Here is a 13,156-nt window from a genome sequence, read left to right on the forward strand (position 1 = left end):
GGGCGACGGGAGGTAAACTTCAGAGTCTGAGGTATGAAGAAATGTAAATCAATGAAAATAGGTGCAAAAATAGCTTAATGAGAAATGTGAAGAAACATAAATGACAAAGAAATAAAAAGGAAATGATTAGAAAAAAAAATATGACAAACGTGTGAATGTGTGGATGAGAGAAGCTGAATGCAGAGTGGAAGGCAACAATGGCACATTTTATTAGGGTATTTCAGGACATCAGCAAACTGTTTGGTTTGTGTTTATCATCCACAAGGTGGTGGAGTGGTGGAAGGGGACAGCATGAGGTCTGCAGTACCCACCTTGTCTCTGTGGTCATCAGGGGTTTGTCAGTAGATACTCTGTGTGACCTCAGTGTCCCACTGAAAGTATTGACCAGGTTCATTCGCTGCGGGAAGCACAGAGGGATTGTGGGGAATCATACCTGGCTGTGAAAAGGAGCTGGTATATTCCAACATTGCTGAGCCCAATGTCCACACACAAACGGCCACAGATGTAACATACGTCACGCTCTCTTGGCCCTCCACCCCTTTGCTCCACGGCCTCGCTCCATGCCTCTCCGTCCACGGCCAACCCCACGCAACCCTCCTCCATGTTCCTGTTTTGAGAATATAAAGAAGGGTAAAGAGGAGCAGGTGCTCCCCCGTTTTGATTAGTGTTTTGCCAGTAGTTAGAAACCCCACCATGTGTAGGTGAAACTTGTGAGGGGGGTTGCAGGACCATGCAACCATAACATGGTCCTGTTTATCTCTTTTTTTACTTAGTTTTTGTTTTGCTTCCTGCAGTTGGAGTTTCAGTAACTGAGTCTCTAAATCCTTGGTGTCAGACTGTTTTTTCTTTAACTCGTCCTGCGCCTTTAAGAACTGATGAAGCAGGTGTCTCTCCAATCTCACATGTTCACACCCTGCAAGATCTGGATTGTTTTTTATAGATTGCACAACCTGTTCAGGGACGCCTTTTAAAACTGCTTCTCTAAACATTTCAGTGAAGTTTGTGTGTGGGCCTTTAGGATTAACTAGTTTTCTTGAGCCTGGTTTCTGCAGATTTATTTATATACTCTTTGGGATCCATGTTACCAGCCCGGATGTCTTGTCTCTTCCCGCCCTCCCTCGGACCACCGACGCACCGCGCCTCACGCACTCCACGCACACTGGAAGCCAGCGGGAGGATGCTGCTTCTCGCAGCGGCTCAGAGAAGCTTCCTCCGCGGGGTTCGGCTGCAGGCGGCGGCGGCGCGGCTGTAGGATGCACCGGACCGGACCGGATGTGCTGGAGCGGGCCTGGCTGAGCTCGGCTGCTGCTCTCCTCCATCACCATCAGTCCCGATTCGGTTGTTTTGTTTTATTTTAGTTTTTACTCGCATCGCAGTGTTTTTATTTCCAGGTCAGAACCAGTGTTTCCTGTGCGGTCGTTTGCACTGAAAATGGCCGGAGATGGCGGCGCTCTGAAGGATATCAATGAGATTAAATCCCAGTTCCGGACCAGAGAGGGCTTCTACAAGCTGCTCACCCTCTCCGACTCGCAGCAGCGGGGCGGCCTGCCGCGGGGCCCGACCTCCGGAGCCACGCTGGGGCCCGGCGCAGGACCCGGACCGATCCCCGGCGCAGGGGTCGGGCTGCTGCAGGGGCCCGGGGCCGCCGCAGCCTCGTCCTCCTCCAATGCGGCGGCCAACTCCTCCCCGGCGGGTTTCCTGCCGCCTGTCCGGGTCTCCATGGTGAAGCTGCAGCCCGAAGACCCGAGCGAGGAGTCGGAGCGGGTGTGCTTCAACATCGGCAGGGAGCTGTATTTCTACACCTACACCAACATCAAGAAGGTGAGCCTCCGGTGCGCCGCTTTAGCCCAGCCTGCTAACCTGCTGGGCTCCGAGTTTCAGCCCGTTTTCATCGCGGGGCCTCCTGGATGAGGGGCGGCCAAAATGGATGCAGAGTCCGAGGAACCTGCAGGAGGGCCCCGGTGATGCTGGAGGAGCAGGAAGCGAGCATCCAGCAGAAATACTGCCAGCAAACTCACTCACTGGCCGCTTTAAAATGAACCATAACAACTATAACAGAACATAGAAAATGGAAATTTCTTAATGGAAACAGCAAATTATGGAAAAACTCCTAAAGGTTTTCGCTCTGTAGGATCAGGTTATTTCGGCCGTATTGAATTACATCTATCTATCTTTGTATTTTGGAAAACTAATGGAAACACTTTTAGCGTGACACAAGTCACGTGATCAACATCTGGATCTTACTACTGGCGGAAACGACAAAGAAGACGACAGGAAGTAGTAGGAGGACAGTGGGTGCAGCTAGCTCCACCAGAGCTCTGCACCAAACTGCTTTTCCATTAACCGTAAAATTGAGCAAATTTATATGAAGAAAATTAATTTGCTAAACTAATACACTGCAATTTAAAAACAAAACTTCTGTTTTTTGATTAAAACCTTTTAATGCTGTAGGATGAGATGGTTTTTCGGCCATTTTGGAATAGACTTATTTTGCAAAAGTGCAATAGAAACATTTTTTTCCACATCAGATGAGTCACGCAATCAACAGCCAGATGTTACTACTGGGGAAAACAATGAAGAAGATGACAGGAAGTGGTAGGAGAGAAATCCATAGTTCAACCATGACACTCATAATCTATCAGCCAATCAGAGGAGACCTCGACGTTTATTTAGGTGTGGACGCAACAAGCCCCGCCTACTTGGGAGCGGATAGGTGTGCTGCGTTTTGAGGAAACAAACCGTCATCTTCCTACCACTTCCTGTCTTCTTCTTTGTCATTTCTGCCAGTGGTAACATCCGGCTGTTGAAATAAGTGTTTCCCACTGCAGACATGTGAAATTTTTCAGAAAAATCCCCTCATCTTTAGGTCTGTCATGATGACAAATGCTGCTGGATGATAAATTGTCCCAGAAGTTATTGCAATAAGTGATAATATCAATATTTTGAGACCATTTTCAATTAATATAATTGTAATAATGCAAGAACATATTCTTACTGACTAATAAACTTAAAATTTTTAATGAACATTTAACACATTTAAGACATTTTAAATATCTAAAATAAATAAAACAAGAAATAAAATTAATTCTAAAGTCTCAGTAAAATAAGGATTAGTTGAGTCCAAAGCAGAAGACTGAAGATTTTTATCATCCAGTTTTTGGTAGGAAGAGGAAAACGAATTGAAATGATTGAGCTCATTTTTATTTATCATGTGATTAATTGATGTAATAATTACTGTACCAAGTCTACTCATACTAGAGCAAAAACTTTTTTTACATAAAAAACACAAGTTTTTTCAAAATGACCTCATTTCCAGTAAGCTAATTTATTTTCCCAGTTGTGTGGTCACTGGCTTTGCAGCTGTTGTGGACCAGGAGTCTCTCCTCAGTGACCTTTCTGCCCTGCAGGCCGTGGACCTCAGTAAACCCATCGACAAGAGGATCTACAAGGGGACCCAGCCGACGTGTCACGACTTCAACCAGTACTCGGCCACGGCGGAGAGCGTGGCGCTCATCGTGGGCTTCTCCGCCGGCCAGGTCCAGTACCTCGACCCCATCAAGAAGGAAACCAGTAAGCTCTTCAATGAGGAGGTACGACTTCTGGTTTGTGAAATCTTCTACAGTGTGAAGCGTTTCATTTTTCAGACCAGTGACTGAATTCAAGAGTCTGCACTGCAAAAACACAAAATCTGACCAAGTAGTTTTGGTCTAATTTCTAGTGCAAAAATACTAACTTAAAAGTAACTTTTCAGCATGAAGTATGAGCTTGTTTTAAGTCAATAATTCCTTAATTAAAAGCTACTTGGTCCATTGGCTGATTATTGCACTTAAACATTTTCTCATGTCTCGAGTGAAATAATATGCCAGTAGAACTAAAACTTCATGACTTCATTTCTGAAGACTCTTTCCTGTTCATTAGTGTCACATCTTATATTCACACCCCTTCAAATAAAGGGTTACAAAAACATTTTAAAATAACAGTTACCTACTATTCATTGTTTAATCTGGTTGTATTTTTAATTGTTATAACAAAGAAACTTTATGGTATTTCCTTCCCAAATTCCAGAGGCTGATTGACAAATCCAAGGTGACGTGCCTAAAATGGCTGCCCAAGTCGGAGAACCTGTTCCTGGCCTCCCACGCCAGCGGTCACCTCTACCTGTATAACGTGGATCATCCGTGTGGAACCACCGCTCCGCAGTACTCGCTGCTGCGGCAGGGCGAGGGCTTCGCCGTCTACGCCTGCAAGAGCAAGACGCCGCGCAACCCCCTGCTGCGGTGGGCCGTGGGCGAGGGCGGCCTGAACGAGTTCGCCTTCTCGCCGGACGGCGTTCACGTGGCGTGCGTGGGTCAGGACGGCTGCCTGCGCGTCTTCCACTTCGACTCGATGGAGCTGCAGGGTGTGATGAAGAGCTACTTCGGCGGGCTGCTCTGCGTTTCCTGGAGCCCCGACGGGAAGTACCTGGCCACCGGCGGCGAGGACGACCTGGTGACCGTCTGGTCGTTCGCTGAGAGCAGGGTGGTGGCGCGCGGCCACGGCCACAAGTCATGGGTCAACGTGGTGGCGTTCGACCCCTTCACCACTTCGCTGGAGGACGACGAGCCGATGGAGCTCAGCGGCAGCGAGGAAGACCTCCACCAGGGGGCGCAGAATAACTCCACGCACTTCGGCAGGGTGCGGACGAGCAGCACGCTGTCGCGGCTCTCGCGGCACAGCTCGAAAGGCGGCGGCTCGCCGTCCGTCACGTACCGGTTCGGCTCGGTGGGTCAGGACACGCAGTTCTGTCTGTGGGACCTGACGGACGACGTGCTGTACCCCCGCCTGCCCCTGTCCCGCGCCTTCACCAACACCTTCGGCCCTTCGCTGCCCAACTCCGGCAGCGGCGGGGTCAACAGCAGCTCTGGCGGCGGCGGCGGGATCGGAGGCGTGGAGGGGCACCATCACCCGCCGGGCGCCAACACCGGTAGCGCCAACCCGCCGACGCTTCCCCTGCCGCTGCCCCGCTCCCTGTCCCGCTCCAACTCCCTGCCCCACCCCGCGGTGGCGAATGCCTCCAAGGGTCCGGGCGCCTCCGAGGGCGGCGGCGGTGGAGGCGGAGGAGGGGGCAGCGGCGGCGGCGGGGGCAACATCGCCCCCTTCAGCATCGGCCGCTTCGCCACGTTGTCCCTGCAGGAGCGCAAGTCGGACAAGTCCGGGAGCGGCAGCGTGGAGAAGGAGCACAAGCGCTACCACAGCTTGGGCAACATCAGCAAGAGCAACGACAAGATCAACGTTGCCCCCCGCAGCAACCGGCTGGACGGCGCCAAGGTGCTGGGCACGACGCTTTGCCCCCGCATGCACGAAGTACCGCTGCTGGAGCCGCTGGTCTGCAAGAAGATCGCACACGAGAGGCTGACCGTCCTGGTGTTCATGGACGACTGCATCATCACGGCCTGCCAGGAGGGCCTGATCTGCACCTGGGCGCGGCCCGGCAAGGCGGTACGTCTCCACCGAGTCTTCACAACCAAATACGGCAACCAAACATGTTTAATGTGGATCTTTAATCTGGGATGTTAACCTTCAGAAGTCAACAGCTGAAAATGATCCCTTTAAGAATGGAGATTATAACAGAGCATCGGAGCTGCTGTAGATAAAAAAAAATCTGGAGAAACTTTCCATCAAAAAACTCAGTAATCTTGAGATTACACTCAAACAGTTTCTAGAAAAAACTTGGAAGTTTCTGAACTTCAAGTCGAAAAAGTTGCTAGAAAAATCAGAAAATTTGAAATTGAATTAAAAATTTTATAGAAAAAAACAAATAAAAACTTTCAACTTTTGAAACTCAAAAAATGTTTTAGATTAATCTCAAAATCTGATTCTTTTTAAAAAAAAATTGTTAACTTTTCAAACTTGGATATTTCTTTCTTTTTTCTCAAATATTTCTGAGATTGATCTCAGACTTTTCCATCTCAGAAATTTCTGTTTTTTCTAGAAAATGTATAATAATCTAAAAAAAAACAAACAACAAATTTTAGATTTTTTTTCTGCCAGCATTTTTTTTTTAGACTTTTCAAACTCAGAAATTACATTTTTTCTAAAAGTTTCTGGGATTAATCTCAATTTCTTTTTAGCAAATTTTTGACTTCCAACTCTTTCTTGTTTTTTTTGTTTTTTGTAGACAATTTTAATTAATTTGAATAAAATTCATATTTGTTACTAGGAATGTTTTGACTTTTCAAACTCAAGATTTTTCAAAGTGTTTTCTATAAAAGGAACCTGCTGCAGTTTAACAAGGAATTAAAGAAGAATAAAAGGTTTGGACCTTTATTCATGTCAGATTCTGATTCTGATTCTGTTTTCTCTCTTGTTCAGAACCTGACAGCACAGAACGGGAACTCTCCCAGTGGAACGGTGGTATAGCTGGAGGAGAAGCTTTGCACTCATCCCTCCTCTTCAGTTCTCTGTTCGACGCCACTTTCCTCTTCTTAAACCTCATTTTGGGGCCGACGACCAGAACCAAACCCTCAGCGTCTCTGAGGCGGAAATCAGGCCCGAAACTCTGACCCTGACTCCTGGACTTCCTCTGGAGGAAAATCTCATATTTATTTCCGTTTTATGCAAAACTTCAGAGTCGGTGTTAGAGAAACGGGGTTATGCAGAATAGTTTTGAGCTGCTAGTATCTTACCTGCAGCAGACGGGAGTCAGAGAGATTTCAGATGAAACTCTGAGAACAGGAACCATCTAGGAATCTTTTAAAATGCCTAAATTTATGTTTTAAATGTTTTATTTCAAGTTTTATCCCTGGAGGAATCCGTTTCTTATTGTCAAGTATGCAGAGAGCATCTTCCAGATGAGATTTCCCCTGATTGTCCAAACACTGATCACCCTGACTGCTGCATACTGCAGGTTAGATACTGACTGCTAACACAGACACCAGAAAAAGAAAGTGCACCCTCTTTAACTGTTTAAATCCAACCTCAGGAGGGGAGAAACACATCAGGTTCAACACTGTTGTTATTTATTACACAAAGACGAATCCTAAATATAGAATCCGTGTGATGAAAAAGTAAGTACACCCTTTGTTTACCGGGGTTTCAGCCTGGTGCTGCTAATCGAATCCAGAGAAACAATGGAGCAGTGGAAAACATTTTAATCAGCTGTAACGTCACTTCAAATTCAAATCCCACGACGCACAGAAACCCCAAATCTCCAACTCGACCCGTACAGGCTGCAGTTAGCATGCTAAAGGTCAAAGTTCATGACTGGATGGCTCGAGAGTCTCTTGTCCCTGAAAAGAAATGGCAGAATGAGTTAAATTTGCTTCAAGAGTTTTTTTAGCTGCAGATTCATCCTTTGTTAAAAATAAAAATTGAAAGAATTTTGCTGCTGCAATTTAGGCTCCAAAATGTTTATTTTCTTATTTTCATTTTAGTGTAATTCTGGTACTGTATAAAATAATTTTTGGTGGTTCATAAATAATCTGCAGAATGTGCCAATTTTTTAAATCTGATGAATCGTCAAAATAATAGTTTTTTAAAATAATTGTTAGTTTTAGCTGAAGTTAAATGGAATAATGCTGAATATGAAGCACGGTGGAGGAGGAGTGATGCTCTGGGCTCAAATCTCAAAGTTTCTCCACTGTGACTGGATGAAGTTGGGTCAAGAGGTGTACTTATTTTTTCCACACAGTTTTTTTTTGTTTTAGTTTGCTCTCTGTTTGAGTTTGGAGGTTCTCCCGGTGCAACCGAGCGTTTTCTCCGGCTTCCCCTCCACAAACAAAACAGAAACCTGGAGATTTAAAAGAGGGCGTACTTTCTTTTGTCTTCATGTTTTCAATGAGAAACAGTTAAAAAGTGACTTTTGGATCATTTTTTTTCTGAGTTTTTATATTTTTCTCCTCCATCTTTGTTTCTGGTTGAGCTGGATTTAAAAGCTGCAGCGTTCTGGATGAATTCTCCTCTTCATCAGCAGAGCCTGGTCATCATGCAACAGAGCCACGGTCGTTTTGTTTATTTATTTTTGCCACAGGACTGCGTAGTAATTTATACTGTAAATATTAAAAGCTCTATAAACGCTAACGGGAGAGAATGAGAAAAAAAACACGAAGATTATTAATATATGAAGAAGCTTCTATTGTACATAAACTGTCTGCTGTTTAGGGAGCCTGAAAATGTCACTGTGTTTTTATTTGGTGTTTTTGTCGGAGCGGTCCGGGTTCATCCTGCACGCGCGCACACACACACACACACACACAAACACGAGCTCGTTACGGTGTAGCATCACTGTCACCTGAACTGCCTCTTGCAACATTTTGCACATCCAGTAAATCCACAGTGCACAGCTGCGAGCGTTGGGGGGAAACGTTGCTTTGAACAAGGAAAAAGAAACCTTTAAATCTGAATCACTTCTGCAGTTTAGAAGCCTTAAAGCGAGCCGGCCAGAGGCATAAACAAAATATGCCTCAGCTTAGCAGCTCCACACTGAAAAAACACTAAATATTACCAACTATTTTTGGTGTAGTTTCTGGTGCAAATATCTTAAATAAGACAAAATTTACAAGTAACTTTTCAGCAACATATAGTCGTCAGTTATTACTTGCAATATGTAACTTCTATTTTAAAAATATTTTGATTTTTACATTTTTGTTGAAACTTTCACCGTGTCAGTTTATGAAATAGATCATTTGTGAAAAAAATTAAGCTCCTCTGCCTTCTCCCAGTGCTTACTAGAAACAACCAATCAGAGTCAGGAGGCGGGTCTTAGTGCTGTCAGTCAAGCTTGTGTACGTCTCTGCTACCCTGAGCTAGCAGATTGTGTTGTCAATGCTAATGCTAGTTAGAATAGCCACTGATGACACCAGATAAATAGTTTTCCTGTAGTGGTAAGTTGTTTCTCTGCCGTTAGCACGTTTAGCAATGAGTACATGAGGCTGATTGACAGCACTAAGACCCTCCTCCTAGCTCTGATTGGTTGTTTTTGGTGGTTTTCTTCAGACCCCAATAGCATCTCGGAGGAGGTGGAAACCTTTTCACAGATTGTCTCATAACAACCTGTTACGATATGACAGTTTCAGCAAATATGTAAAAAATATTTTATTTTTGCAAAGATTACACACTGCAGCTTTAATATTGATGAAAATATGAAAGTTTATTGTTGAGCAGGCAAAATTAAAAAAATAAATAAATTACAGTAAACTAATTTATGTTTTTAATTTAGTAAATTTTGTGTGTTTCATTTTAATTTTGCCAGTTTTGGACACAAAGACTTATAACATGGGAAAATGTATGGAGGTATTTTAGGTGCAAAAGTATTTATGAAGTTAAAGTTGACAAATACAAAACAACAATTACAGGTTTGTTTTGGATCATTCAGTGTAAAAAGAAGCAAAATATATATTTTTTAAAGTGTAACTTAAGAAATACAACTAGCGTCTTGTATTTAAGAACTTGAAGAGGCGTAACAGCTGCTTTGTTTTTGTGAAAGACTGAAAAAAATCTACAATTACAAAACTTATATTGGATTTTGTTTTCTCTTCAACTTCTCAGTTACAAGCACAATTACTTTACAAGAATATTTTTATACACTCTTCCTCAAGTTATAGGTAAAATATTGCTGAAGGAGTATTAAGGGATTATTGACTTAAAACAAGCTCGTATTTGCTGAAAAGCTACTTGTAAGTTACCTTTGTGTTATTTCTAGTGAAGGAAGATGTTCACTGTTAAAACTAGAACAAAATACTTGGTACGATTTTTGTGTTATTGCAGTGTTTGACCACCAGGGGGCAACCAGGAACACTTGAATCAGGGTTCCCACAGGAACTCTGGAAAACTCTGGAATTTGATTCCGGTATTTTCCAGGTTTGGATAAATTTGTGAAAATAAAACAGGAATTTGCAGATATATTTATAATTTCAAACTTTTATTCCTTTAAATCCCTCTCCCTCCTCCTTTTGCCTTTCCTCAATCCACCCCTCCTTTATGTCTTCCCTTATTTAATTTATTCTCTCTTTTCTTTCTTCCTTATATCCTTTCTTCTTTCCTCCATTCCTTGTTTCCTTTTATCCTTCCTTCCTTTCCTGGGTGCCATTATGTAACAAATAAAGTCAAAAGCAGGAAATGGATCAGAGTCAAAGATTTGTGTAGAATTTAAAAGAAGCTCAGATATTATCAGATTAGTCACTTTAAATATAATAAATCATACTTTTTTCAGTTATAAAATATAAAAGATGTATTTAAACGTTCCAAGAAAATAAATAATAATCAGATTGAAAGTTGAATATTATTTTAAATTATAATTAAATGCACCAGATTTGAAGTTTCTGCTGGTTGTGTCTGAGCCGGGGTCACATGAAGTGAACGATGCAGCTGTCTGCAAATAAACTAAACAAATCTTTTAGTTTTACATTTTCAGCATGTACATAAAAGAACAAACAGGAACTCTGGAAAATGAAGTTTTCTAAAGCTGGTTTATGCGAAATGTTAGTTATTTATCAAACATGTTTAGTCCCACCATGTTACAGTTCATGTTAAACAGACTTTACAGAGTCTCTGTTCAGACAGCAGAGAAATAAAACAAGTCAGATGTTTTTCACAGCAGTCTGAACAGACAGTTCTACGACGATGTGTGTGGGCCATAGTAAATGGAAAAAAATTGTAAAATTTTGCAGAAAAAACAAGGAACTTTCTGATCTTCGAAAATCAAAAGTGTTCTAGAAAAAAACTCAGAAATTTTGAGAAAGAACTAGAAAGTTTTTAAGCCTAAAAACTTGCTTGGAAAAAATCTTGGAAATTTCTGAGTTCGAAAAAGAACTAACAAAGATTCTAGAAAAAATGCCAAGGTTTTTAGATTAACTTCAGAAATGTTTAGGGAAAAACTTGAAAATTTCAGAATTAGAAAAAGTTTTAATTTCTAGAAAAATCTGAGATTTAGTTCAGAATGTTTTGAAAAAAGAAAAAAAATTTCTAACATTGTGAAAATATGATTTTAAAAACACCCCTTTTTTCTCTATGACAGCTTAAATAAACTAAATTATTTTTTTTTTTATTATTGTGTAACTTTACAAACAGCAGCCCACAAAACGGTCGGATTCCTGGTTAATTTGAAATTCTGGGTTCATTTGAGATTCTGGGTTAATTTGTGCGTTTCTCGTGTTTATTGTCAAAGCATGTCCTCCGAGCTCGGCTTAGAACTGGATCGTGGTTCTGGAGTGAGTTTTGAATCAACGCCTTTTCACATCATTGAAGGCAAACAGCATCCGTGGGTTTCTGCTATCTGTGCAGTTTTTCTTTTAAAACACTCTGATCACAAACTCTGTCAGAATAAACTGGATTATCTCACCTCTCTGCAGTTTCATCTCTTCCGTGGTTCTCAATAGTTTATTAAATTAAAAAACTACTTATCCCAAAAGGAAAATAAAACTCTCATAACGTTGTGTCAGTAAATATGAGACAGGGGATCTGTGAAAAGATTGAGATTATCCACCTCCAACCTGAGCTACTATTGCTGCCAATCAGAATCAGGAAATATCTCTGTCTGTGTGGCTATGCTAAGTAGCCTTAGCATCCATTGTAGATTATATAGGGGAGGGGTGAGCATGAGAGTGATTCACAGCGCTAAGTTCCTCCTCCTGGCTCTGATTGGGTGTTTCTTACTGAAAGGTGCATGTCTGCAGTTAATACAGAGGAGCTCTCTGAAAAGGACATAATCTGTGTTGACAATTTAAAATATAAATATTCTTTAAGGTGCTCAAGATGAACCGAACAGAGAAAAATAAGAAAGAACCGAGAGCAGAACACTGTGGACCACCAAAGTAAATTAGAGTTGAAGATTACCTGTAATTTCAAGCAGCTACACAGTCTGATAAATATGATATAATCCCTCAGATTGAGACTGTAATGAATACAGGTAGTTTATCATTTTGGACAGAATATAAAATGTGAATTAGATTAAAACATATAGATTTAGATATAGATAGATAAATAGATAGATAGATTTGTAAAATTGAAGCTTTAACAAGTAAAACAATATTCACCTGATTACTGCACAATTACCTAAAAAAGTGACCTTACTTGGCCAGTAGAGGGCGGAATTACGTGTGAAGACGCTCATTCTGCAGCTATCATGGCTATTTCTGAAACACATAATTGCACATAAAATACAACATAATAAACAATAAAAATAAATAACACGAGAAAGGGGAAGAAACTGGTCAAACAAAAGTAAAGAATTAAAAACATTTACCTGAGAAATCGTCTAATACACGGTACAAGATACAGTTTGCAGAATACCTTTACGTATAAACTTCATAAACATCTGGAAATTGTCTTACAGTTTCGAGGAATTAGCATCTATAGGTACTAAAATTAGAAATAAAAATGTACGATCATTTCTTTTATTTTGTAGTATTGCCATATTTTCTGGCAAATATATTATTTTATTATAAAAGAAATGTTTCCAGGTATCAAATTATTATGTTTTGTCCATATTTGCCTCCAAAACTGCCCCCATGCACAATGATTTCGCTTTTGTGGAACAAAATAGTGCCGTCTCCGTCACCTCCACCCGCAAAGAAGACGTTTCATATAAGCTCTGACCGTGTATGATTTCCATTTTCAGTGGTGGAAATGTGGTTATGTAATACTTCGTGTACTGAAACGAAATAGCTATAGCTTCCCTCAAGACCCCCGCCCCTCTTCAAAGCCTATGAAAAGACATAAACAGGACGTAAAGTGACGTATGGTGGGTGTGTAGGCGACACGGCAGCGTCGAAAGAGTCAAGCTGGAAACGCAGCAAACGGCGAAAACAGAAAGATAGAAAATAAAAGCCGTCTTCGCTTCGTTGACCTACTTTCATGGTGCGTTCTAGTACCATCGGGGAAGGAAGATTTTCTATCTTCAAGGCCAACAAAGACAATTTGAACTCCCCTAAAATTCAAATCACCGATCCGAAAAGGTTTATTTGGAGAATTACTTCCAAAATCCCAAAAAGGCTTCAGCGATGGACTGCGTCCTTGTAGCGTGGACTGCGTGCATCTCCTTAGGACTGCGATCCACTCAACTTTTTAACACTAGTCAGTGACCTGTTAGGGGTTTGAATTAACAAAACTCAAATGAATACAATGTTTTGCTAACAATTGTTAGCCTGGACGCAGCCCAGAACAGTAACACTGAGTGTGA

The 13,156-nt window shown here is 41.9% G+C and overlaps 1 protein-coding gene across 1 annotated transcript; it reads left to right on the forward strand.

Moving 5' to 3' along the window:
• The first annotated feature begins 732 nt into the window (after positions 1–732).
• zmp:0000000529 (WD repeat-containing protein 20) lies at positions 733–9,166 on the forward strand. The gene is made up of 4 exons (XM_044120073.1): positions 733–1,821; positions 3,408–3,590; positions 4,066–5,478; positions 6,352–9,166. The coding sequence occupies exons 1-4, from the start codon at positions 1,432–1,434 to the stop codon at positions 6,397–6,399; spliced, it is 2,034 nt and encodes a 677-aa protein (XP_043976008.1). The 5' UTR covers positions 733–1,431; the 3' UTR covers positions 6,400–9,166.
• Positions 9,167–13,156: the final 3,990 nt, after the last annotated feature.

This window comes from Gambusia affinis, linkage group LG06 (assembly GCF_019740435.1).
Source record: "Gambusia affinis linkage group LG06, SWU_Gaff_1.0, whole genome shotgun sequence".
Lineage (NCBI taxonomy): Eukaryota > Metazoa > Chordata > Actinopteri > Cyprinodontiformes > Poeciliidae > Gambusia > Gambusia affinis.

Excerpts from the sequence above, each read along its gene's own strand:
- zmp:0000000529 (XM_044120073.1), top strand. The coding sequence starts at position 1,432 with ATGGCCGGAGATGGCGGCGCTCTGAAGGATATCAATGAGATTAAATCC. Across the intron at positions 1,822-3,407 it reads CCTACACCAACATCAAGAAG|GCCGTGGACCTCAGTAAACC; the intron begins GTGAGCCTCCGG and ends TCTGCCCTGCAG. Across the intron at positions 5,479-6,351 it reads GGGCGCGGCCCGGCAAGGCG|AACCTGACAGCACAGAACGG; the intron begins GTACGTCTCCAC and ends TCTCTTGTTCAG.